This window comes from Budorcas taxicolor, chromosome 11, assembly GCF_023091745.1.
Source record: "Budorcas taxicolor isolate Tak-1 chromosome 11, Takin1.1, whole genome shotgun sequence".
In the NCBI taxonomy this organism is placed as follows: domain Eukaryota; kingdom Metazoa; phylum Chordata; class Mammalia; order Artiodactyla; family Bovidae; genus Budorcas; species Budorcas taxicolor.
Genome location: NC_068920.1, coordinates 34992681 through 35019626, shown reverse-complemented (window position 1 = coordinate 35019626; position 26946 = coordinate 34992681). Strand labels below are relative to the sequence as shown.

Genomic DNA, 26946 nt, shown 5'->3' with positions numbered 1-26946 from the left:
GATGCAGTATCATCTTTAAAATAAAAATCAACACAGAAAAAAGGGTTGTGGAGTGTAGAATTTTAGGCTCCAAGTGATTTTGGGGGGAGGGTTCAGATTAAGTAACATCTTAGACTTGACTGCAGAAAAGGAACTCTGGCACCAATGTATCACAGCGTCCACCAAGCTGCAGTTTCTAGAGAAGCTTTAGCTCCATAAGGCGGGACACACAGGGAGGGGGCAATCCTGAAGGCACATGTGTCTGCAGCAGCCAGTCACTACTCACTGGCCACCATCACCAGTGGCTGCCAGCAAGAATCAGCCCCAAGGAGCTCCTGGCATTTCCTCCTGTTTGGAGGAAGTAGAAGGATTATTCGCTGAGGGTGGGGGGCGGGGGAACCGGGTGGGGCCCAGGTGGATCTGCCTTCATTTGCTTGTTTACAATGAAGGAAGGAAAGAGCGGGGTAGACCAGGGTCGAAGGCTACCCTTTTAAATGATTTTCCACCGTCTGGAAAGTTTCCTACTTAAAACGTCTGCCAGGCGTGGGGAGAGCCAGGCGTGGGGAGCGGGGCTTGCTAGAGAAGGGAACTGGGGAGAGTGATGAAGCTTCTCCGGGGCCCGCAGACCAGGCCTGATTCCCGTGGGAACCCTCGGATTCCTCTTGGGCTCCAGTCGGGCCGCCGCGAAGAGAGGCCCTGACTCAGGCTGTCCACCTCCACCACACGCGAACTGAGGGAACGAGGGCAAAAAAGCAAATAAGTGAACTCTTACAATCAGCCTTTCCTCTGCAACTGAGGATGTGCGTTGTCTGTCGTCTTGGTCCAGCGGGTCCCCTGTGATGCCACTTAACTGCAGGCAGCGCCTTACCCTCCACAGTCGAGGCCGGCCGAGCACTGCTCTGCGCACCGCACCTCTGAACCACCGCTCTTTCCCGAGCTCACTGCGCATGCATTATACCCTGCTCTGGGCGGCCCCCAGCCTACCCAGCACGAGTCCAGGAAGGCCTGCTGAAGACCACCCGCAGGAGGGCGCCTGAGAGAACTTCATGGATGATGACTTGGTTCAGGTGAATTAAATCAAGGCCATCAAGGTGAATGAAAAACACCAGGCACTCAAACATCCCTTGTGTGTCTGCAAATAATATTCACAGAGGGATGTTCCAAATCGTCATCAAAGTGGAGAAGGAAAACAACATGAAAGGCAAGAGTTCCCAGAAAAATGTGCTACAGACAGAATACACAATTCTAACCCCCAAGGCACCACTTGAGGTAGACACTACCCACACTCTGCCACAAGAGTCCCTCCGTTCGCCTAACAGAATAAACAGAGCCCAGGCAAACACTAATATCTAAGTTACATGCTATATTCCAAGATACACACACACACTCAGATAAAGCAATACATGTTAGTGCAAAATCTCACTTTACTAATTCAAAGCGGTTTTTTAAATGAGATCTAAAAATGTGTGGTGCTTTTTCTCTGCTGGGGAGGCCAGCTTCCATCTGTTTCTCAGCAGCCCAGGAGGCTGCCTGTGACCTCACACAGGTGAAGGCGGCCCAGGAAGAAAACCACACCTCAGAGGGAGAGGTTGGACCGAAGCTGAACTCAGGGCAGGTCCTCAGAGGCAGACAGGCAGCGGCAGGCACCCTCATCCAACATCCAGTGTGCAAACCCCCGACCACCTGCTGGTGAATCCAGGCCTTGGAGCAAGGGCCAGGGGCGAAACTGGGCAACTGTATTTCAGAGGGACATAAGTCCCTCTGAAGGAACAGGAACCACTGGGGACACCAGTGACCTTAAGTTTTGGCTGAGAAGCACGGATGAACTCCACGCAGAGCCATCAACCACACAGCAAAGGTGGAGGAGGGGAGGTGCAAACAGGCACACACAAAGGGGGGCCTCCCTGCCAAGGCCTCGAGGGGGCCAATGCTGCAGCCACTGCTCTGCCCCCTCTAAGGCAGGAGCCCAGGCCATGGGCTGCAGAGAGCAGGTCAAAGAGCAGGCCTGAGTGCGGTCTCACCCTCTTCCCAGACTGCACTGGGAAAGACCAGGATCGGCCTCCCTGAAAACACCACAGGCCCACTCCACAGTCCTCTGGGATTCCTTAGTGCCTACAAAGGAATCAGGCCCCCTCCTGGATCCCAGGACACCACAGGTACCCCACCCCAACTCTCTAAGCTTTGCCCCCTCAACTCCCAGACACAAGAACACCCTCACCCCAAACACCATCCCAGGCAGGAAAGGCACTGCCCAAACCTGGAGCCCAGCCAGATAAAACAGCGTGGAAAAGCTCACAACACAACCTCGTCGTTTTCAGAGGGTACACACAGCAGTTCTGGAGACCACAGGGCAGCTCTGCCTGCAGTGAAGAGCTGAAGGGATGGACAGGCCAAAGGCAGGCAGGAAGCGGGTTGCACACTCTCAGAGATACCAGAAAAATATGACTCTGGGGAAATGAATGGTCTGTGTGTGGAAAGTGATGAAGCTGGAAGGCTGGCAAGAACCAGGTCCCATGAAGGACCCTCTATAGTGGGTATAAAAACTGGACTTTTTGCTCCCTGTGGGAGGCTTTAAGCAGGGGAGAACACAATGAGGTCTCCACTGCAGAGAGCATACCTGCTCGGGGCGCAGAGGAGGGGCTGGGGAAGGCTGGGGGGCAGGAAACCAGTTTGGAAGCAAGGATAACGCAGACCTGAACGAAGGTGATGGCCACAGACACAGGCAGTGTGGGTCATTTTCAGAAGATTCGATGGCACAGTGAATTCAGATGGAGTATCCAACAGCGATGTTCCCATCTGGTTCAGGAAACGGACGGCGAAACATACAACTTCAGGAAGACGTGCTTGGTGTTAGAATGGTAATGCGGAATGCTGGGCGGGTGGTGGGATCATCAACTTAGAGAGAAGACAGCTGTGGTCCAGGGCTGGGTCGGGGAGGGAAAGGGAGGGGGGCTGAGAAGGACCCACAAGAGAGGCAGAAGGAACAGCAGCCAGGCGAGAGGGCATCAGGAGGAGTCTGGGCTCCAGGGAGGACCAGCCAGCCTGGGATGGAGATTCTTGCTGCAGGGGGCAGTGGTCTTTTTTTCTTCTGATGGATCCAGAGCAGCTGGAACAGAGCTCAGTACACACTGGGACCCCAATAAATATTTGCTGAATGAATGAGTACATGAAGAGTCTATCAGATTTGGGGACGGGAAGGTCATAAAGTCATTATCTGCTGAGTATAATGTTGCAGAAAAGGAGGTGGCCGAAGCTGGTGCATGGGATGAGCGTGAAACGTACAGAGAAGGGGAGACAGGTCTGGACTGCTTGTTCCGGTGGCCAGGAGGTCAGGGAGGGATGGAAGAGTTCTCAAACCTCCGTGTGGTGAGGAGAAAGTCTACGGGAGGTGAAGTGACTAGATATGCAGAAAACGGGAGAGCTGGAAGGAATACATCTACTCAGGGGGGATCTCTTGAGGAAATGAAATCCAGGACTGCAGAAGAGGGGTGGCTGAGGGAGCACTGGCCGTGGGCAGCTCCACAAGATTGCTGCTGCCTCTGAAGTTCTGACACCTGTTCAGATCCGAGAAGATGCTCATTCAGTATGCCTTGAACTGATGTAATTCAACGGGGAAACAAGAAGTCAAGAGGACTGGGGAGGATGTGGTGGGGGAGCAAAACCAAAATTATAACACCACCCCCGCACCGTCACGCTCAACAGGGCTGGGAAACGTTTTGGCCTGTCAGTCACTTCCTCTGGCCCAGCACTGCAAGGCCACTCTCTGAGGCCATCAGTTCACCTTCAGGAGTGGCCCGAGAGGGAGAGGCAGGGCCGCCTGCATGGACTCACAGGAGGACAGCTGTTCCGCCAGTTCTGGGGGAACTGTTAGGGTGCTGGCCAGAGGACCACCAGGAGGCCTCCAACTTCCCATCATTCCATCAGCCTTCACTGTCTCTGGTCGGAGTGATGGGGCTCGGAATCAGAACCCACAGACACACAGATAAGGTCTGGCTGAGGCTGGGGTCCGCGTTGCCCACCACAGCCGCAGGCGGGATTCTGGGGCCTTCTCCTGGATCTTATAGTGGCCACACCGGGCGTTCTAACGGGTGGGTCAAGGAAAGCAAGAGAAGCGTGTATGTGTGTGCACATGCATGTAAATCAGGCTGGTAAGAAAGACACTCTCACTCCCCAGAAACATACCTCTGCTTAGAAGCGGAAAATCTGAAAAGTTAAAGAACATGTAAAACTTTTAAAAATATAAAATCAATCACAAAATATTTACTGAGTGCATGCTTTGTGCAAGGCACGATGCTACTGGAGACACAAAAATTTCTAAGGTCTACTTCCTTCCCTCAAAAGCTCAGAGACCAAAACCAGAAGCTACGGGCTGTCAATCCAGTGCAACTCCTTAATTTCAGCAGTGGTAAAACTGACCGCCCTTCACTGAACATTTACTGCCAGCTGGGTCGGGTTGAGGCATTTTATGTGATTACCTCACGTAACCCTCAACAAGCCTGTAAGGAACAACAATGAATGTGTGAGATCTCATTAAATGCTGGGTCCCGTGGTAAACAGCAAACAGGATCACCCCATTTAACCTTCTGTTGTAGAAACTCCTACTGCTACGAACACTGCCTCTACTTACTATCCTCCGACCATGTGCCGGGAATCGCTGTAAACACTTAACAGAAATTATCTCATTTAATCCTCCCACAAGCCCTATTATACAGAACAAGTGAGGCTCAAAGAGCTTAGGAGGGTTGCCCAGAGGCACACAACTAATAAGCCCCAGAAATGGGACTGGAACCCCAGATCTATCAGACTGTGACGTGTGGACTCTTAGCCACATGCATCCCTGAACAATGAGCCTTAAAACTAACAAAAGAGATTCTGTCGCATGCGAAGTTATTTGTGAGACAACAAGAAAAGATGCCGTGAATCAGGACATGACGAGACAAAGGACAAGTGGGGGTCCTTCTACTATCTGGGGCAGAGACTGTGGCTTTATTCATCTTTGCACCCTGAGGGTCCTTGGTACAAAGGAGCGACTCTGTAAATAGCAGCAAGTGCTCTGGGCTTGCAGCCTATGGATCTCCTTGGGGAAGACTCCTGGGAGGGCGTGAGCTCAGCCAGAAAGATGTACAGATTGTGGATAAGTAGAGGGGAGGGGCAAGGGTGAGAAGAGACACAACTGTGCTGAGATGAGACACAACTGTGCTCAGACAGTGCGGGAGGACCCAGATGGAGCCAGCCAGCTCAGTGCACCAGGGCGGCTTTGGTGGGGTGGGGCAGGGAGGTGGACCTACGGTGAGGGGTGGCTTCAGGGGGATCTACCGTGTGGGGCAGCTTTGGGGGGCATCTACCGTGTGGGGCAACTTTGGGGGAATCTACTGTGTGGGGCAGCTTTGGAGGGCATCTGTGTGGGCAACTTTGGGGGCATCTACTATGTTGGGCAACTTTGGGGGGCATCTGTGTGGGCTACTTTGGGGGCATCTACTGTGTGGGTCGATTCAGATCAGCTGAATACCATGTGTTTCAAACAAGCTAGTCTAAAACAGGAAAAGGAAGGGAAATCTGGCCCTCAGACCCCTTAAAGTTCGCATTCATTCATTCAAGCATTCATTCATTCATTCTAAAAGCAACCTGGCTCCAAAGTCGACTTTTTACCTACTGAATTCATCCATGGAATGCTGTCCATTCCCACATCATGGGCATTTCAACATCTTGCTTCCCCAAAGAGCCAAGCACAGATGAAAAAATAACTGCTTCCCTCAATTAGGGAGGCAACACTGTCACATAAAAATCCGAACTCTACTTCCAGACACAAAACTTGACAGACCATCCTGCATTTCAGTTTGCCAATTAAATTTTATCAGTTATTTAATGGTCTAGTGAGTCTGAGCTTCTCCACATGAAGCCATCAAGGAAGTAATTTCCTGTTGGATACTGATATTCCAAGGCCAGTGGTTAACTGGACACATGATAAGAATCCCATGTACATTCCACTGGAACCTCTTCTTGGTCCCAGAGGCCGAGGGTGCAGAGCATTGGCAGAAAAGGAAATGGGTTGAAGTGGTACCTGAGCATTATCTGAACTGGTTCAGGAGCCAGGGCGATCCTGGTCTCCCCAGAGATCAATCAGGGTAGTCAGTAGCTTACAGTAAACATGTTCTAGGATTTGAATTATTGCAATCAGGAAACATCTGCCCCAAAAGGCTGTCGTCAGAGTTTGCAGGATTTCAGGAGTACCAGTGTGCCTTTGCCCCCCTTTCCGACTGCCCGCAGGCATAAAGGAGGAAGGAATCACACAGGAGATAGAAGAGAATGTGCAAGTGCTGCTGGTCTGGCCGAGTCTCCATCCTGCCCTGGGACCCAGAGCAGAGGGCGTGACGACCTTTACCGAGTGCATCAGTGGGCTTCCTGGAGTCCTGGCTTCATCTGAATCCACAGGAGGTGAGAGGACACCAGGAGGTGCTACTGCCTGGTGCCCTCCCCCCGGGTGACGTGGCAGTGACTCGATCACATACCAAAGGTCCAGCCCCCTCCTTCAGCCACAGCTCCCATGGCCACCAGCTCTCCCTCTTCCTCCCTCTCTCCCTCACAGCACAACTTCTGCACCCACTCCATCCTCCGTCTCTTCAGATTTGGGGCCACCTTCCATGATCGAAAGCCCTGGGGCAGTTTACCATGTCTTGTCCATTTCCCCTCATCCTGTCTCCACCTGTGTTAACAGCACCTTCAATCACCTCATCTGTTTCCACTGGGACCTGGACTGAAACTGTTATGCTCTTCAAATAAAAGGCTTACTACTAATACCACGTGACAAAAATTAACCTCATCTATACAACTGCTGGCAACAGGGCATATCACATCATTCGAATCCTCTCCCATCCATGTATGCTGGGAGCATTCACCAGGAAACTAACGGGAAGGCGGACAGACAGCTGCTCCAAGTTCCAATGACCAGCGATGCTGACAACCAGCAGAAACCACTTCCCCTGGGCAAGATGCCTTGGGACTGGCTTCTCACACACTGTTGTCAACACAAGCCCCCGCTTCAGACCAGCGACCTGCATGTTCAGGGGCCTTTTCCGAGGACACCACTGCCCTCAGGCTGCAGGAAGGAACCCCAAGCTTGGCTTCAGGAATATTTGATCACAGAGCTTCCAGCACTGATTTTGGAAAGTCACATCCACTCTGGAGACTGACTTTATACTGACAAATAACAGCTTTGAAATAATAATCTCATCTGCTCTAGCAGGCAAGTGAAAGGCTCTCAGCCTATTTAGGCTCCAAGTGGGTGGAAGGGGTAAGCCAGGGAGACCTCAGCCCAGCACCTCCTCAGACATGGGGGAATTTTTTCCCTTTTCCTTTTCAGGGACAGAGCAGGCCTGAGAGGTGGTGGGGAAGGGAGAGCCTGCAGACAAACCGGGCCTCAGCTCTGGGACGTCCTTCCACCTTTTCCTCCAGCTGAGCAGCCTGGGGGCAAGCTGTCTGCCAAGCTTCCCCGTGTAAACACTCCGGCACCAGCTGGGGTTTGGAATCCGCTGAGTCTCTGCCAGCTGGCAACCTGGAGATGGGCCGGATTAAAGGAATGCATAATGAGTGGAGGGGTGGGAGGCAGGGGCTGTATTTACCCAGAGGGGGTCTGCAGGGGTCACTAAGGCTCTGACTAAAGGTGGCTCTGGAAGGGGAAAAATCCGAAGGGAAGAGGAAAGGGGTTGCATAGTGCCCAAGTGTCCTGCCGTACCCCACCCAATGGCCCAGAGCTGTTATGCTCATTTATTTTTTCCCTTTCACAAACTGGCTTCTTTGTCCCCATCTCGGTGCCCCCACCCTTTCACATCTCCTGCGCAAGTTACATGCGGCCCTTTGAAAGTTCTGCAGCTGGCTGCTCCAGAAGGCTCGGCATGACCAGCCAGCATGACACTCGATCCTCTGTGATCCCGATCTGGGAATGTTAACACGGAAACCCAAGCCACGTGCTGACAAGCAGGCCCTGGGCCACGCACGGCCCCAGCCTCAAATACGGAGACTTCAGGCTCCCCCAGGTGAAGTCCAGAAGGCAAGGATTCAAGGCAGATGGATCGCTGGGTGGGACCCCAAGACCCTCACGTCCTTCCGCCACCTGGCAGAGGGTGCGGGGGACAAGAAGTGACCCAAGTCCAAAGTCCTGGGGGACACACCTGACAGGAAGCCGCCTGCAGCCCTCCTGTGTGCGCACACGCTCAGCCGTGTCCTATCCTTTGCGAACCCACAGACTGTAGCCTGCCAGGCTCCTCTGGCCATGGGATTCTCCAGGTAAGAATACTGGAGTAGGTTGCAGTGCCCTCCTCCAGGGGATCTTCACAACCCAGGAGATCTTCCCGACCCAGGGAAGCAGCCCTCCGTGAAGCACCTGTAAATATCTAACCCTGACGTGATATTTATCACTAAGCAGAAGAGGCAGGCAGCCCTGCAGAACACAAGGAAAACAGCAACCGGAGGACACAGCCGACTGTTCTTAGAAGCTCAGCCACAAAGCGGCTGTGGAGCCTCAGGCTATAAGCCACCGCCCACAAGGCCTGGGGAGTCACCTCTTCCAAAGGGTTTTTCCCTGCAGTCCCTTTGCTCCCTCGGATTCCTCCACACACAGACGCTTCCAGGACAGAGACTCACCCCCAGGTTCAGGGTTCAAGGCTCGGCCCTTGTTGGTCCTTTAGAAATCCTGTCCCAGTGGCTGCCTCGAAGCCAGTGACACTCAAATCTACTTTTCCTACTCAGATCTTTCTCCTGGGGGACGTTCCTGCATCTTTACCTAAACAGCATGCCACTGACCCCATTCGGCATGCCAAAACTCACACTACACATCTTTATTTCAAAAGCTGGTACCCAAGAGACAGGCCCATATCTGTCCATGTCCCAGGCTGCAGTCAAGGACTCCCATGGCCCTCACAGTAACCTGTTGGCTTTATTATGTAATTAAATCCACTATTTCTGCTCACACCCTCACCTCTCACCAGCCTACAGAAGAGGGTTCTAACTGCAGTCTCTGCCTCAGGACTGTCTTCCTTTCTCTTCTCTGGCCACCCTAGCTAGAACAGCCATGCTCTTCCAAGCTCCCCACTGCTTATAGGAAACCGTCTAACCCTTCCACTGACATTCCTGCACCTCCTTCCCTCTCCGCCCTTGATTAACACAACTCCCCAGACTCAGTACAATAGTCCTGGATACCCTAAAGAATATTCTAGAATATCACTGCATGAAATACTCTCCAAGGGCAACAAATATGTTTGGGGTGCAGGTATACAAGACTCATTATGCTCCAATAAAGGCTCTGATAAGTTCTGCAGCAAAGAAACCTGTTTAGCCTATCATTTCCCCAGCCTACTCAGCCTAGAAACTTCTACAGCATTTCATCTATTAACAGCTCCCTTCAGTTCTCTGCACGACTTCTCTTGCTTGGAAGATCAGCCCTCCGTTCTGCCTTCCATTTGTGTCTCTGCCTCGATTTCCCTTCGAGGGCCAGCTCTGGCCGCCCCTTCCCCAGACTTCCCCTCCTGCCATCCGTGCCCACACTGCTTCCTTGCCTCACCCCGAAGCCCATGCTGCCTACGGGCCTTCCTGAGATGCAGGGGAGCACGGCAGTGAAGAGCCTGGATTCTGAACTCAGAAAGATGGTGTTAAATCCCAGTCCTGCCTTCAGCAACTCTGATGGAGCTGCTTAGAGTGCTCTGTGTATGGAGAGACAACAGGACGTACTGAAGAGAGCTGCTGACAGGGAAGGGCCAATCCAGCACAAGGCTGGGCACATCACACACTCAGAAAGTCATCATCAGCCATTTTTCTTCCAATTTGTTACCGCTGCTTTGCCATTTATCATTTTCTGTGTATCTTTTCGATAGGAAACCACAGAAAGCCCGAAGGCTGTTCCTTCTCCCGCTCTTCCCTCTACACAATCAGGTTTAACAAATAATGTGTTGATGCAATGGCTCAGTGGTAAAGGATCCACCTGCCAATGCAGGAGACACAGGAGACTCAGGTTCGAGCCCTGGGTTGGGAAAATCCCCCGGAGGAGGAAAGGGCCACAGCATTTTTGCCTGGAAATCCCATGGACAGAGGAGCTTGATGGGCTACAGTCCACGAGGTCACAAAGAGTCAGACACGATTAAGCGACGGAGCATGCACAAAAGCCACCATCACCAACAGCAGGTAGGTACACACCTGGGCAGGGAAGTGGAGTCAGCAGCCCCAGGCTAATAGCATTGAGCAAGGCGCTGTGGGTCCAAAGATTCTTCAAGCAGTCAAGACCCATACCTTCACTGAACCCCTCCCCCAGAGAGTACCATCCAGCCCTGCGCCCACCATCTGTTCACCCGCTACAGCCCTGGAAGGGTAAGGAGGTGCTCGGGAAACCAAGGTGGGGTGGGTCTCACCCCAAAATGGACAGGGTGACTGGTTTCCACAGCCCCACAGTGGGCCACGATGACCTGCTGTGTTAGGATTTAACTTGAAATTTTCAATTGCTGTTTCTAAAAGCTTAAATTTTCACCACAGGCCCTTTCATTCATGTTCACATGACTTGCTCGGTTAATAACTGAAACTGAGAAGTTTCATTTCCACTTCTGGTCCACCCGGACTTGCGTTTTTCCTGATGTGTCTGTAGTCGCTTCTCTGAATGGCTTGAAACACCCCCGTTTCACCCTCTGAACCTCTCTTCATAAGGCTTCAGAAAGATTTCCCTGGCGATCTAGCGGCTAAGACCCTACACTCCCAATGCTGGGGACTCAGCTTCAATCCCTGATAGGGGAACTAAATCCCACACGCTACAACTAAAGATCTGGAGTAGCCAAATAAATATTGTGTTTAAAATAGAAAAGGCTTCAGAAAAGCAAACTCTTATTTACATCAGGTGGGAACGACGTCTCTAAGATCCAGGGCGTAAGCTTATATCTGCAGCGTCCGGAGCTCCCTCCCCAGCTCCCCCGCCCAACACACCCGAATTCCCACTCCACCTCCAGCTGCTTTCCCCATTCTCCTCTCGCCATTCATCTTTCCTGTTCCCCAAGCAACAGGCTCTGCACCAATCCAAACTTTCCATCTTTCCATCTCCAAAATGGTAACAGCCTTAATGTGCCTTTTCTGCTTAGCAAAACAATATTTCGTTGAAAAAAAATATGTATGATATATAGAAGCATGGAAAAAATTAAATTAGTTGTGCCACACATAGAAAACAAAACCATCTTGATAATTATCCTTACCGCTGTCTTTTCATAAAAATAACACATATCCATGTTTTTAGAGAGGACCACACTGACATTACATTCTATAACCTGATTTAAAAAGAAACACACACCTGTAGGCTATGGACAGCTTTCTGTGACAGTGCATATAGATTTATGTCACCATTTTCAACTGATCTAACCAATCCCTTACTGGCAGGCATTCAGAAACAACCTCAACTTTTAAAAATGCTAACATCTCAAAATATTTCGATATACCATTGCCTGGGGGGAAAGGTCAGAATTTGGTCTGTGCATTTCTATTACAATCATGAAAAACCACAGTATCCAGGTGCCTCACTGGTAAAGAACCTGCCTGCCAATGCAGGAGACACAGGAGACGGGAGTTTGATCCCTGGGTCAGGAAGATCCCCTGGAGTAAGAAATGGCAACCCACTATGGTATTCATGGATAGGGGAGCCTGGCAGGTTACAGTCCATGAGGTCACAAAGAGTCGGACATGACTAAGCTCGCACGTACACTGAGCAAACAGTAAAACTTAAATCAACTGTGCTAAGCGGGAGGGCTCGAAGAAATCTGTTTTTAAGAGTGGCATTCAAACAGCAAAGAAAGTCATTCAATAAAAGCAATTGGTAAAATGCAAATACCATATTATCTTTAAAAAACGCTATGATGGGCTGGGCATGGGTGCTCAGCCACTAAGTTGTGTCTGACTCTCTGGGACCCTACAGACAGCTGTCAATGGGGTTCTCTAGGCAAGAATACTGGAGTGGGTTGCTATGTTCCCCTCCAGGGCATCTTCCCGACCCAGAGATGAAACTCAGGTCTCCTGCACTAGCAGGCTGATTACCACCTGAGAAGCTCCTGACAGGCCACACCACAGTATAACATAGTTCAGGCAGCAGACCTCCACTTCACTGGACCACAGAGTTTTCTTCCTAGGGGGAGAAGGAGACAGTGGTCTGAAGTCATAGGATCTTTGAGAAGGGGAAGAGGTGAGAGGTAATTCTGAGGCTTGATCACTTGAGGGAGCCCAGTGAACCATGGGCTGGGGGCTCAGAGCCCACCGAGGAGAAAACCTCAGCAAACGTACCCCACTTCCACATTTCTTAGCAGTCTTGGTGGCCCAGGCAGCAAATGGTGTGTCTGGTGTGGCGTCGATACATCAGGATGATATATAAATATATATGAAAATGAGAGACAACAGAAAAGCAGCTGCCTAATGATGGCTTGTGATGGTCACAGAATTAATCAGTATTCATGAATAATGAACATCAATGGAGTCCTTGATATCAAGCTCTGTGATTAGCTCACAAAAAACTGAATGAGATAAGCACAATCATTTTCATTCCCATTTTACTGAGCTTATGTGGGGCACAGTTGAGGATCTTAAATTAGTGAAGCGGAGGAGCCGGTAAAGAACCAGGCAGTGTGAAAGCAACGCCTGCACTCCCAAGCTGTACGTGCTCTGGGGTATGTACAAGCCCGGCACGACCTGGCAACATGATGTTGGGAAACGGGGTGCCCACCGGGATGGCAAGGGCAGCCGAGCCTCACACCAGCAGTCTGTTTTCCAGGAGGAGGAGAGCCTGGGAGTGAACCATCCTAATAAACGCGCACAAGAACACCACAACTGTCTTTCACTTCCCGGAGGTCTCCATGGAAATGCACAGAACCAATTGCGCCCTGGAGCCAGGCCTCTCCGATCTGTTTGGTTTTACACATGCCCCTCGTCTGGGACTTTGGCCACGTCACCATGGTCTTTTTTTTTTTTAGCAGTAAAGTGGAGCGAAGGCACTTGGGACTAATCACAGCTGAAAGACCGTCTATTTAGCTTCAGCGTGCTGGGTGGAAGGACAAGGAGACTATATTTGGGCAAACCGTGGATAGGGGCTTCGGTGGAGCGCTGGCTTGGGTGGCAGCGCCCTTCTCCCACCCGCGCCTGCCGCCACCCAAGCCGCGTGGCTCGAGCACTTGGCTCTGACACAGGCATGTCCCTGAATCCTCCCTGGGGCTCCCAGAAGCAGAGGCGGCACCACCACTCCAGGAAGTGATGCAGTGAGAAAACCAGCCCGGAGCCCACAGGAAGCCAGGAGGGAGCCCTGCAGCACAAGGTGGTAACGTGGCCACGGAGCCCACAGGAAGCCAGGAGGGAGCCCTGTAGCACAAGGTGGTAACGCGGCCCCGCCCCAGGTGCAGAAGCCCCCCAGCGATCGAGCTCAGACAGAGCCCCTCACAACTCTGGCCACAATGAACTGTAACCACTGGTTTTCCTATCCGTCCTCCACATGAGTCTCAATCATCTCCAGGTCCCTGGCACCTTCAATCATCAGGGGCTCAATAAATATTTGAGCTTCCCTGGTGACTCAACAGTAAAGGATCTGTCTGCCAACGCAGGAGACCCGGGTTTGACCCAGGTCAGGGAGATCCCAGATCGGGAAGATCCCCTGGAGGAGAAAATGGCCATCTACTCCAGTATTCTTGCCTGGGAGATCCCACGGACAGAGGAGCCTGGCGGGCTACAGTCCATGGGGTCTCAAGAGTCGGACACAACTTAGCAACTAAACAACAAATAAACAACAGTGACAAATTTAAAAGAGTTCTGGGGATGGCTGTACAACAATGGGAATGTCCTTAATGCTATGGAACTGTACACTTAAATGGTAATATCAGGGTAGGGGGCTAAAAGGGCCATGGGATTATATGAAGTCATGTGTGTGAAACTTCTGAAAATTCTAAAGGACTATGGAATTTAAAGAACCTTCCATTCAATTTAAAAAATTAAAAGTTGTAAATGGTAAGATACTAACTAGTACGTTATGCATAGTGAAAGTGAAGTCGCTCAGTCGTGTCTGACTCTTTGCGACCCCATGGACTATAGCCTACCAGGCTCCTCTGTCCATGGGATTCGCCAGGCAAGAGTACTGGAGTGGGTTGCCATTTCCCTTCTCCAGGGGATCTTCCCGACCCAGGGATCGAACCCAGGTCTCCTGCATTGCAGACAGACGCTTTAACCTCTGAGCCACCCGGGAAGCCCACGTTATGTATGAAGTGAGTGAAGTAGCTCAGTTGTGTCCGACTCTTTGCGACCCCATAGACTGCAGCCTGCCAGGCTCCTCTGTCCATGGGATGTTCCAGGCAATTGTACTGGAGTGGATTGCCATTTCCTTCTGCAGGGTATCTTCCCAACCCAGGGCTCAAACCCGGGTCTCCCGCATTGTAGACAGAGGCTTTACCGTCTGAGCCACCAGGGAAGTAGGTATATTTTACCACAATTAAAAAAAAAATAACACATATCACAGAAAAATAACAGGTGATGACACTCAGATACTTTTAATACCCACTGTATGAAATGTGGCATTGTGTGCATTGAATAATTTGAGTTTAACAAGTATGGGGTAGGTTTAATAAAGTAACAACAGTGAACCATGATTTACTGAAACAAAATGTCACAGAGGTGGCAAACAGGACACTCAGTAGGTCCTTCCAGGTATCCTAAAGCAGGAAGAGTCAATAAATGAGAAAGGGGTCAGAGACAAAGCCCCACATCCATCCAAGAAACCAGACTTTTCCCCACACACTTTCAACCCCAGACCTGAGACCTGGCACTCCACCGGTCACAGGAGCGGGAGCTGTCCACACAGCCGCTTCACTCCCAGCTCCTTGTAACAGGATGGGAGGGCGGCGGTCTACAGAGCAGACCTCTGTGTGCGTGCTCAGGGGCTCTGCTGTGTCCAACTCTGCAAGCCCATGGACTGTAGCCTGCCAGGCTCCCTCTGTCCATGGGATTTCCCAGGCAAGAATACTGCAGTGGGTTGCCACTTCCTCCTCCAAGGGATCTTCCCCGACTCAGGGATCGAACCCTCGTCTCCTGCGTCTCGGTAGGCAGATTCTTGACCACTGAGCCAGCAGGGAAGCCCGAGCAAACCTGTGGATGTTACTAAATCCTGCTGGAGAGGGAGGGCCAGTAGACCTGAGATGTTCCTCTACTTTGATAAGTTTATGTGGTTCGTGACTCTCCAAGGAAGGGGGCCTGGTAGGAGGAGTTTCATGTACCCCTCTGACCCAGAAACCTCCAGCCTCCTGTCACCACGCCAGGGATTCCAACAGCCTGGAACTCGAATCAGGAAATATCAGTGTGAGTAGATGGATTATTCAGAATATCCTGAGTGCATACCTGGTTCCCCAATTTACTAGCTGTGTGACCTCAGGCAAGTTATGTGAATTCTCTTGGCCTCAGTTTTCTTCTCTTTAAAATGGGAGTCAGAACTCGGGCTCTGAAGTCAGACAGGTGGGCTGTCAATCCTGGCTCTGGCCTCTTGACCAACGGAAGCCTGGTTAGGCTCCCTGGTCTTTGCAGACCTCAGTTCCCTCATCTGTACTACGGGAGCAACCACGGTACCCACCCTAAGGGTGGCTGGGAGGGCGGGATAACGGGACCCAAGGAAGGTGCTCACAGCAGTGCTTGGCACAAGGTCAGCGCTCAGCACACTTTGTCCTTTGACCCCACAAGCTGTAAAGTGCTACATGAACATCAGCATCCTCTGAGGCTCCAGCCAAGTCCCACTCTTCTCTGACGAAGCTTCCCTTGCCGGAATCTAAAAGCTTCCTCAACTCCAGGCTTACACAGTGGCTAAAACCACTGTATTCACAAGTGTATTCAGCATTTAGTTATAAGCTGATATTTAGCACTACTTCCTACACTGATATCCAGTGATTCAGATTGAATTCTTATCTCAAGTTTCTTTTTTTCCAAAACAGAACTGGGAGGAGTTAGATGAATTTAAAAGCTACATACACCTACTGTTAGAAAAGAAAAACTAAGGGAAAGATATAACACTGAAAACTAAAGTCTTCCATGAGCTACCTGGGAGAGACATAATCGATGTTGACAGTCTGCTATGATTTTTCCGGATTTTGCCTTTGCATATACAAATGTTTTTTTAGTATCATTAAAATGGACTCAAGCAATGGCTCTCTGTTCCCTAAGCTGAGGAGCAAATCCAAACGCTGGGCATCCATGGCCCTGAGACCAGTGCAGACTCATCTTCCATAACTTCCTTCCTGAGCCACCTCCCCAACTTTGGCAACCCAGAGCCACTTCCCACTCCCTAACCTCTCTGTCCTTTCCACACTTCCTCTCTCTGCCTGGAACACCTTCTCCCAGGCCCATCTGCCAGGCCAGCGGCCCTCAGGCCTTGAGCCCCAGCACACACATCTGTTTACAGTGACTCACTCTATACCTTTGCACACAAGAGCACCAAGGATACTGCCCCCTCCCAGAGGACTCCGGGCCCTTGTGACAGCAAGACCTTCACCTTTCCATCTGTGACCCACTTGGCAGAGAGCACACGCCTGGTCTGAGTTGGGTTGAGTGAACAGATGAGAAAGGCCAAGGCTGGCAGTGAGGAGGCGTGAACCGTTAGAGGCTGGGAGACTGTTCAGAGCAGGTGGTGCCAGTGCGACACGGGAGGTGACATCTGGGGAGAAGCTAGAGTCAGTCAACAGAACGGGAGAGAGGGGGCGGGAAAGGGGTGCATACACAAAGCAGGAGGCAGGAAGAGGAATGTTCAGGAAGCACTAGGGTGGTTTGTGATGAGGGGTCAGGGCAGGAGCAGGCTGAGCTTGCAGGACAGGATGGTCAGACTCCAGGGGGCCTGGAACGCCATGCTGGGCTCCCCAGACTTCAGGCGGGCACCACCAGAGGCCTGGAAGGGAGAGAGAGACCCAGACCCAGCTCTGAGCCAGAGGACATCTGTGGAGAAGGGACCAGACAGGAGGCCGAGGACCAAGCTGGGACTCACTGTCGCCACTCAGGTGGGAGACGCCCAGGGTGTGAGCAAAGGTCGAGGAGCAGTAAGGGTGAGCAGGGAAGCGGGGCAGCCCAGAAGGTCAAGCCGGTGGGACTAACAGACGAGACGTGGGCCAGTGACCACAGGGGCTGTTCTGACAGATGCACCTGCTTTACATCCCTCTGCTGTAGACCACGTAAGCTACAGGCACTGGGGGCCAGGGCTGTTTAGTTAAGATGACGAGTGATCACCAACGGGCCTTGGGAAGAAGACCCCCACGGTTCCACTGCGAGAGGTCAGACAAGGGGCCGACCCCCTCGTTTTGTCTCCAGGGGCCTCCACCAGCACAGAGATGGAAGACACATGTCAAAGATGATGACTGACACCCATCAGCACCCACCGCCTGACGGACGGAGCGCAGACGGCTCCTTATGTACAGTGAGCGAAGCAACTTCATGAACAAAACGAAGCTGTGCACAGGCTGAGCCTCTCTCCTCCCCTCCCCAGTCAACCCCCATCCCCCAACCCCAGGAAACCTCCCCAAAGGGCTCCCTCACCCTCCGCCTCCTCTGACACTGGAACAAACCCTGCTTCCCTGGGTCAGGCTGCTGTACTTGAACATAAGCCCCTTCATGGCTTATGTAGCGAGAAAAAAAGGGAAGGGGGTGAAGATGTTCCATCTGGCTGAGGCCTGACTTCTTAAAAAATTAGAAATCGCGTTAGACGCAAAACATACTGTCTGAGTAAGTCTGAAGGACACTTCAGTGATAAGGTCACACAAAGGCTCCACCAGACAGTGGCTCAGAGCAACACTCGCGTTCAAGGGCATCTCTGCACCGGGGCAGCCAGGTCACAGCAGGTCCCACACAACTGCCTGGTCACAGAGAGTGTCTGCCACACTGGGTGGATGGGGAGAGTCTCTGAGTGGACACCAGGAAGTTCAGATGTGGGGGGTCCTAAGGAAAGTGGGGGCCCGGGGCGTACTTCCCGGTTGGGGTGGAGACTGAAATTGTATTAGGAGGTAGGGGGAGTTCTCCTGGGGAGTCCCTGCCACAGCCTTCTGATCAGACTCCTCGCCTCCAACCCCACCCCCCAGGGATCAACAGAGCAGAGGACAGAGTCTCAGGTCACTGCCCTCCCAAAGCTCTTCACAGGCCCCCATTACCTCCAGGAGAAAGTCTCAGGCTGGCGGCCACCACCTACCTGCCCACAGTTGTCTATCTGCCCAGCCACTGCTCCATCTGAATTTGTTCTTTCTTCTGTAACCTTGGATCACATACCCACGCTTCCTATAACTGTATGTGAAGTGAGTGCAGGCGGCTGGGCAAGGACCTGAGTGACTACCCGGTGTGGAGGTCACAGGACAGGGCACAGGGCTGACCTCCCCGCACACCCTGTTCCCAGCTGTGTTCCAAATGCCGAGGGAGCTGCAAAGGGGAGCCCCACGAGCCAAGACATCTCTCCAACACCTCCGGAGAGCAACATGAAGAACAGGGCACATGCACTCAGCTAATGCCCTGCACCAAGCCATCTTCTAAGTGCTGTAGCTATATCAACATTTCACCTCTTGTGCTGATGTTTCTAATCCTCCCAACGACTATCAGACATAGTGTTACCCCCATTTTCCAGATGAGGAAACTGAGGCATGGAGCGATGAAATAATCTACAGAGATGACACTGCTAGGACAGGGAAAACCAGAATTCAGACTCAGGCCATGTGGCTCCAGGCTCATGACCTCAGCCTCATAATTCATGCCTCTGACAGTCCTTAACAGAACCACACCTTAAAGACCACCCCCCCCATTTCACATTACTACACAAACAAAAACCACAAAAAACAAATTCTGAAAGCTACACGGAGATCAGCATGTCCAACAGAACTTTCTCAAAATGTGGCGAGTGTGGCTGAGCAACTGAACCTTTTGTATCATCTTGATGAGTTTACACTGAAACAGCTGGGTGTGTTGTGTGGCTGCCTACTGGACGGCACATGTGAGGCCTGTGCTGGCTGAGTCCACAACTGGGGCAGCTCAAATGCTAACCGTAACAGATAAGCCCTCCTCGAAACTAGGCTTCAGAAGGATGTCACCAAGTGCTGATGCCTCTCTTTTACAACATCTCTCTACCCCTTTAATTAACTTGCTCTTATAATTTCAAGGCAGACGCTGGCCATTCTGCCCAGGACAGTGGCCTCTTCTTGCTCTTCCCAGGTCCCCCATCAGCCTCTTTCAAACAGCAGTCACAAAATCCATATCAACAGTTACTCCTCGCCCATCAAGCACCACAGTCACTGAGCCCAGGCCCTAGAGCCCAAGAGTCATGACTACTAAAGCTCCACTCACTTCAGAGCCCGTGCTCTGCAATAAGAGAACCCACTGCAAGGAGAAGCCTGCGCATCACCACTAGAGAGCAGCCCCGCTCGCCGCAAGACAAAGTCTGAGGGCAGTGACGAAAGCCCAGCGCAGCCAAAAAAGGAAAAGAAACCCTCTTCAGAGGCAGGACGACCGAGGCTCTGGGGATGACGTCCTTCTCACCCCTACCAACTCAAATCATGTTGGGGTTTGATGTTGAAAATCTTAAGAAACCATATGGAGGAGTTCTTCAAACCTCAACCAAAGCTCCAACCAATGAAGGCCTCCGCGTACAAGAAATCACACCTGCATGCACGCCTGCATGCACACACCCCCCGCCTTGGGTCAGTTCACTCATCCATGAAGCTGTGTCATACACAATGCCTAGGAGTCACTGCCACACTTGTCCTCTGCTCAGGGTGCTGGGGCTCTATTCAATAAATCCCCTCTTCCGCCAATGGCAGTGGCTTGAAGGTGAGGCCCAATCATCTGTAACTCTGTAAGTTGCACCTGCCGCTTTCATCAAATTCAAGACCTTTCTTCTATCTGCAAAACAGACTATCAGCTTCAAGCTACCACATCATAACCTCCTTGGAGAGGAGGTCACCGTGTTCACATTCATCCCCAGAACTCCACACAGGCATACAGCAGGCACTCAGTCAGCAATGAGGTGCCAAATAAATGCATGCAGCACACTAAAAAAAGATCTATCAGTCTCAAGGCTTCTGCACACACAGTTGCATTCAAATGCAGCGTCTGGAAAGCCAATGAGCAGATGTGTAAAAACACATTGGACCTGAGTCAGATGACATGGGTTCAAGCCCCGAGTTTGCCAGAAATTCACTCGATCGTCCTGAGCGAATCACTCAACCTCTGGGGTCATGTTTTCCTCTTCTATGAATGTAGTAGATGATGTCTAGGTTTTCCTTTAGCCTCTGGGCTTGTAAAATATGAAGAAAAGCTGTGCCCTTGAGCAGTGACCACGATATTAACTTGATGAAAAGGCCAATGAAGATGTCACTGCCAGAGGCAATGATTCTCACGCAGATGTGGGCCAAGAGCAGGCAGTGACTTTAACAGGAGGTAAAGCTTCTGCCCACTCACCCTTGGTCATATATGACACACATATTCGGGTTACTCTCTGGAGTCTCTATCAGGGATATGCAAATTGCAATGACTGTTCCAGGAAGAAAAGTCTCCACATGGAACAATGACCCCCAGACATTACTTCCAGGTAATAAACGGATTCCACTCAGACAAAGAAAAATAAAGCGGCCCTTGGCTACGTTCCTCAGACGCCCCATTCGTGGAAGCATCAGAGCTGAGCTCTAAGTGTGAGCCAGACGGGGCTGACTTCTTGTCTTGGCTCCGACTCGGGGAGGATGGTCCTTGGCCAAGTCTCTGCTCTAGAAGCCAGGCTCTGGATGGGTATGACAACCCGCATAAACCATCCAGATTACAGGGTGAGGCCAGTAAAGCATTTCACAGATGGAGACTGCTGCCAACCCCTCGAGACAGATGAGGGAAGCCGTCGAGAGGCAACGTGGCTCGGGTGGAGAGCCACAGAGCAGCACCTCACCTAACCCTGCAGTCCCCAAATTCCCTCCAGGGGCCTCCCAGGCCCCCATTCATGATGACTGGGCTCCGTTCCTTCGTACAGGAAAGCTATGCGAACCTGCGGGGTCCAGGAGACCCACTTGCAAAGCTCTTTAAACCTCACAGTCAACCCCCAACGTTAACCAGCTGTGAGTAAGCTAGGCTGGGTTTCTTTCCACCCGGGACACCTGAGACGAGGCTGTATACGAGATAAAGGTGTGCTCGTGAAATGAGAAGGGCTGTGTCAGGAGCCATGGTGGTAGCCTTTACTGTTTTCTCCCCCCGGCTTTTGTTTTTTTTTAACTCCCTTTTCTTTAACCATTAGGTACCAGTGGACACCAGATACACAGAGCTGGATAAAAAGGTTACGAGATCATATCAGTGAAGTTTCCCACCACGGCCTGCTAAAAGCACTCTAGTTGATTAGAAAGCACTTCTGTAGTTTGGGAATTCTAATCCCCTCTTATCAACCCTTCAGCTTAGGCATTTATCAGGGTGGGAACGGGGGATACATCTGCCATAGAGTGATTTCTGGGGCCCCTGCCCACGATGAAGCAGATCAAAAAAGGAGCTCATGCCTGCCAGACTGAAGTTTTCTCCATAGCAACACATGGGACTCTGCAAACAGGCAGGACTAAGGCGCTCTGTTGTGACTGGGCTGGACAGTGCTCCAGAGAAGCAGCAGCTGAGGGTGAAGACACAGAGCAGGCGAGAGGGAAGTGGCAAGGACGGAGCTGGCAGGGCAGCTGACAGCCACGTATCTGAGACCCTCTAGCACCCCCAGCCCACCTTTCAATAAGATGGATGGAAGAGGGACAACTGGTGTTCTCCGGGGAAAGAGGCACCTCGGGTATTGTGACTGTCCCCTTTGGGGCAGACGGCTGGCACTAGAGAACTCGGGGGAAAGGTCTCATGGAAAAACAGGTCATATCTAAATGGAAATCGGGGCCAGCGTGATGGCAGAAGGTGTGCTCACACGCCCAACTGGGACGCCAGTAACAGAGACCACCAGCGTGGTTGCTGAGATCATCAACTGAGTGCCTGCATGCCAGGCCCAGTGCGAGACATTTACACATTATCCTGTGGTGAGAGTTAAAAACGCACTCACTGATCAACACCTCCTTTCTGGCCATCACATTTTTGCCAAGGGAATAAACAGGGATCACTGAGGTACCCTTACATCCCACAGGAGAGGGTTGGACGCTTTAGGTAGACCAGGAGGAACACTAGCTCCAAATCTCTGTTCTGTTGTTCAGATCACTGAAATGTGGGTAGAAATCCAATCACAGAGCAAGGGCACCCCAGAGACAGCCCTTCTCGGCTTCCCCTGACTCATTTCTTTAGAACACCACTGACGGGCCACGTCAGAGGCAGGAGAGGAAGACGCGTAAGTCTGGAACTGTACAAGCTGGCAGAGGAACGTCTTTAAAAGCCCATTAGGAGTTAGTCAAAGAGAGGCGACACATGCCCGTGGATGAACATCTGTGCCATATACACAGCTCTTCGTCTTAGCGGAAGGGACGCAGAACTGTCTTAGGGCACTCATGAATGCTAAGAGGCAGGACCGGCAGCCTCACTTCGGGCTGCGGTGCCTACGGGGACGCCTGGCAGGATGTGGACTGGTGCCACGGACCCGTGTCCTGCCAGGTTGTAACACAACCGGCTCCCACTGTATATGCTACAAACACATCACCCTGACAAGCTGACCGTGGCAACCAGGAAGAAGGTGGTTCCTGGGGGAAAGGTGGCCCTACTATATCTGTCTCCAAAACAATTTGAAAGCAAAAGCCAGCCACTGCCCTCAAAGTTCTGAGTCCAAAATTCTTACAGTCATCATGGACCAAAACAGAAACCCAACCTCCAAACGATGGGCCCAGAATTTCAGAACCGTTTCCATGCTGCAGACCGGCAGCGCTTGTAAATGAGCTTGGGCAACAAAAGAAAAGTTTCTGTCTCCAAACGACTTTAGAGGTAATATACAAGTGGCCTCGTCTCTGATGGATGTGCCGCCCCCTCCCCCCCCCCCAACCTTGTTCTTATTCTCAGATTGCTAATGAGCGCCTTTTCCTCTCTCTTCCCCTGCCTGGTTTGGTCTGAAACGTGGCACCAAAGGAACAGGACACTGGAAAGGGAAGGCAAAGGGGAGGGGAGGGAATGCGGCTTTCAAATCGGACACACACCCCACTGGCTGCCCACACCCTGAAGGCCGCTGGGGCCGGACTCCACCTAAGACAGGCCTGAAGGACCCAAAGTGTGGAGTAGAAACCCCTCCTTGCACCATCTCTCCCCAGCAGAGTCAAGAAAGAGAGAGCTGGAAGGGAAGGAGGGGGGAAAATAAAGCTCCACATTCCTGACATTTTTTAGCCGAGTGCCGAGACTGCACAGAACAACTCTATTCCAAACAGCCCGCAGGATGGAAAGAAAACCTGGGCTCAGGGGGGAAGAGCCTGTCCCCGTACCCCAGCCTCAAAAATGGGAGAAGGAATTTCAGAAGGGTTCAGAACTGAGCCAGATGGAGGTGGGAGGGGAACTCTTTCACGCGTGTTCTCAAAGGAAGCGATCCCAAGGGAAGGAACTTGGAGTCAGCATCTCCCACGGGACAGAACTAAGGTCCTGAGGTCCCTGCTGGGGAACGAGAGCCCTTCTGAATGCTGGTGAGTTGACCAGTGAGTCGGGGAAGGGGCGAGGCACAGAAGAGGTGGAGACCAGTTAGGATGCAAGAGCCGCGGCTGCCAGGGTGGGGGGAGAGGGCCTCAGCTCATTGGCTGAGGTTGGGCAGGGGACCCTAGAGGAGGGAGTGGCCAGGATACTCGCTCTTTGTGGGAAGAATTATAATTGAGTTTTCCTGACTCAGCTTCTGAATGAAGGCATCCCAGCCCTGCCCCAAGTTAGAAACCCAAAAGCTGGCAGTCCCCTCGCCCTGCCTCCCCCTCCCCTTTCCATCTCCTCCCTCTCCAGTTGGGCGGTGTTAAGTGCTGGCCTGCCCCTGCACTCTCACCCACATCCCTACCTACACACACAGGCACAGCACCCCTCCAGGGGAGAGCCCAGATGGCCCCGAGTGACAGCAGTGCGTCCCTGACGGTCTCCTCTGTGAGGGAGCCCACATGTGCTTCTTGGAGGTCCCCAGAAGACAGTGAGTTGTTTCCACTCTCATTAGGTAGTTCTAGAAACCTGAGTCTCCCCAAATACCTATCTCCGTGGAGCATCAGCTGGTAGATACGATGAGGACCTTCTGTGTGCCTAGCACAGCAGAACACTCATGCTTCGTAAGGGAGGCTGGGGCATGGCCCTCCTCCTCCCAGGCCAGCCCACACTGACCCACATCACACCTCAGTGCACCTTTCCCAGGAGACAACCCGCCTGAAGGCATGGATGCCACTGGACTAAGACTCTACTGGAAGAGGGTGGTGGGACAGACAGAGGCATTCCAGCCACGATCCTTTCCGCATTTCCCAGTCCAATCCCAAGATGGGGAGGACAGCAGGGTGGTCTTTTTGCTGTTTTTTCCCACCCTGGGCCTTCCTTCCTCCTCTTCACATACGGGATTAAGGACTCCTGGCACTTTCTACCTCCCATAGGCGGCCAGGTTTAACCAACAGGACTTTTCACCAGACCACAGGTGGCGAGGGAAGGAGGTATCCGGAGTTTAAATGCTCGGCAGCTCTTTTGGAGCAAAGACAAGAGTAGGTAGAGTCACCACCCTTAATGAACGCCAGAGACACAGCAGAGGCCCACCAGGCTGCAGAGCGAGCATGTGGCTGTGAGTGCTACAGCTGTCACGTGTGTCTCTCCAACCACACCCTCCAAGACTGGTGACAAGGCATTGGGAGGCCTCTCAGAATGAAGGACAGCAAGGAGATACTGAGGGCATCTGCTGGAGCAAACAAATTCTCTATCCCATAGGCTATTTTTATGGCCAACAATAAAGGTTCAGGCGCAAATGACTTGCTTTTATATTGGTAGAAGCTGTTACTGCGTTTGCTGCTCACATGATCTCAATTAAACCTCACAATAACCCCCAGGAGAAAGACGGGTTTTTACTAATCTGTACTGATGGGGAAACTGAGGCTGCAGCTTTTTTTTTTTTTTAATTTCATCAGATTAGTGACCAAGCAGAGACGGCAGCACAGGAGATGACCCTGGCCTGACAAAGCCCTTGACGCGGATATACCACAAGAGTTATGGGGGTTATGAGGGAAGAGTAAAGCAGGCCTGCAGACCCCAACAGCAGTCTCCAGTTACTTCCAACAGACCCTGAAGCCCAGCCAAGGACGCGTGCACCCATCCAACCCTGGCTCAGCCACCACAAGAACATCCCCCACCTTGAGGGCAGCTTCTCTGCCTAGCAGGGCCCTCCTCATCCTGAGAGAAGAGATAGGAAACCCAGACACAGAGGGACACGGAAGAGGAAATTAGCCACACCAGGAATCCTCCATATCCAAGGCAACTGATAGATGGTTACAGCTTCCCAGCCCGTTCCTGAGATGCAGATAAGCTGCCGATGAAGCGGCACTCACCTTGAGACAAGGCAGACCAGAGCGAGTCCTTCACTGTTTGCCAATTCTCCCTGCTTGTGACTATCACAGTTTTCTGGCTGTCCGGAGCAGGGAGTCTTCCCACGAGCCCCCTTGGATTCCGACCCCATTCGAGGTAAATCGGTGAGGCCTGCCCCAGCTGTCCCCTACCCCCACAGTTATGGTAGAATCACCTTTCTCCTAAAAGCAGAGGGTATGCCTCGCCTTCACCTTGCTCCTGTTACAGGGAGAAGCTCTAGGTCCACCACAGATGGAGTGAAGGAACAGTTCACAGAACGTTATGTTCACAGGGTATATGAAAACTGGCCTTTAGGGCAAGAGCGAAAAAAAAAAGGAGGGGTGTCAGGAGGACCGCAAAGGGCACTGCTGGAACGGGGCTAGGGCCGTACCCCGAACACCCCCACTATGGCCCAGATTTGAGGATGCAAAAGACACCGAAAATCAGGTGGGAAGTGGAAAAGGGCCGGGGTCCCTCCCACTGGAAAAGCCCGGAGGAGTTGGCAGCTAGGGCTAGGAAGGGGTAGTTGTGCAATGCCTGCGGGTCTGGGAGTCTCCGGGCTTGGCTCCTGGACACCAGAAAGGAACCTCCGCTGGGCGGGCCAGGGCCGCGTCGGTTCGAGGCCAGGGTTGAGAGTCGGGGCTGCAGAGAGAGCTGCAGGGTCCAGTGGGTACCCAACGGGGCGGCAGGGCTGGCGGGCACGACGCGGAGCTGGCGGCGGTGTCTGGGCTGACTAGGAGGCCGAGGGGCGCACGGTGCACAAAGCCGGGGGGATGCGGGGGACCGACACGGCGGCCCGGCGTCCGGGCGCAGACGCAGACCCCGGGGGACCCGTAGGGGGACGCCGCGCGGCGCGCGAGAGGGACGCTCCCCGCCCCGATGTCGCTCACCTCGAACATAAGCCCGATAAGGACGCAGAGCACCAGGCAGAAGCCGATGTCCGCATGGTTGTGGATGACGAACTCCTGGCTGAAGAGCGGGTAACTTTTCGTCCGCCGGCGGAAAGCCATGGCAGCGGGCGCGCACGGCCGGCGGGGCCCGCACCCGGCGCTCAGGAGCCGCCGTGCAAACTTCTCGAGCCCCGGCCCCGCTCCACCCGCCGGCCCGCCGCCCGCCCGCTCGCTCGCCCTCCCGCCGCCGGCCCAGCGCCCAACAACTTCTGGGGCCCGCCCCCTTCCTCCGCCCGCGCCCGCCCCCGCCGCCCGGAACCGCCCCCGGCGCAGCCCCCTCGCCGCCCGCGGCCCTCAATCCGCGCGCCCGGCTCGCTCGGGCCCCGCCCCCCGCACGCTTAACCCTCTCGCCGCCGCCGAGGACGCGCGGGGGGCGGGGCCGGGGCCGGGGGGGGCGGTACCCGCGGCCGGGTCCTTCTCGCCCGGCTCCCGCACCCCACTGCCTTCTCCAGTGCTGCGAATCTGCAGTTTCCAGCTGAGGGGCTCGCGGACGCCCTGCCCTACCCGGACAGGAAGTGGGCCCGGGTTTCCCTCTCTC

At 52.8% G+C, this 26946-nt stretch overlaps 1 protein-coding gene across 2 annotated transcripts in view; it reads right to left on the bottom strand.

Annotated features, from left to right (window-relative positions):
- The window catches only part of TRAM2 (translocation associated membrane protein 2), a 65570-nt gene extending 39050 nt beyond the window's left edge, over nucleotides 1-26520 (bottom strand). Inside the window, exon 1 of one of the 2 annotated variants that reach the window (XM_052647985.1) lies at nucleotides 26349-26520. In XM_052647985.1, coding sequence (XP_052503945.1) covers nucleotides 26349-26468 — 120 coding nt within the window. In that variant the 5' untranslated portion in view covers nucleotides 26469-26520. The remainder of the gene's footprint in view (nucleotides 1-26348) is intronic. The other variant, XM_052647984.1, reaches the window with a different exon arrangement.
- Nucleotides 26521-26946: the final 426 nt, after the last annotated feature.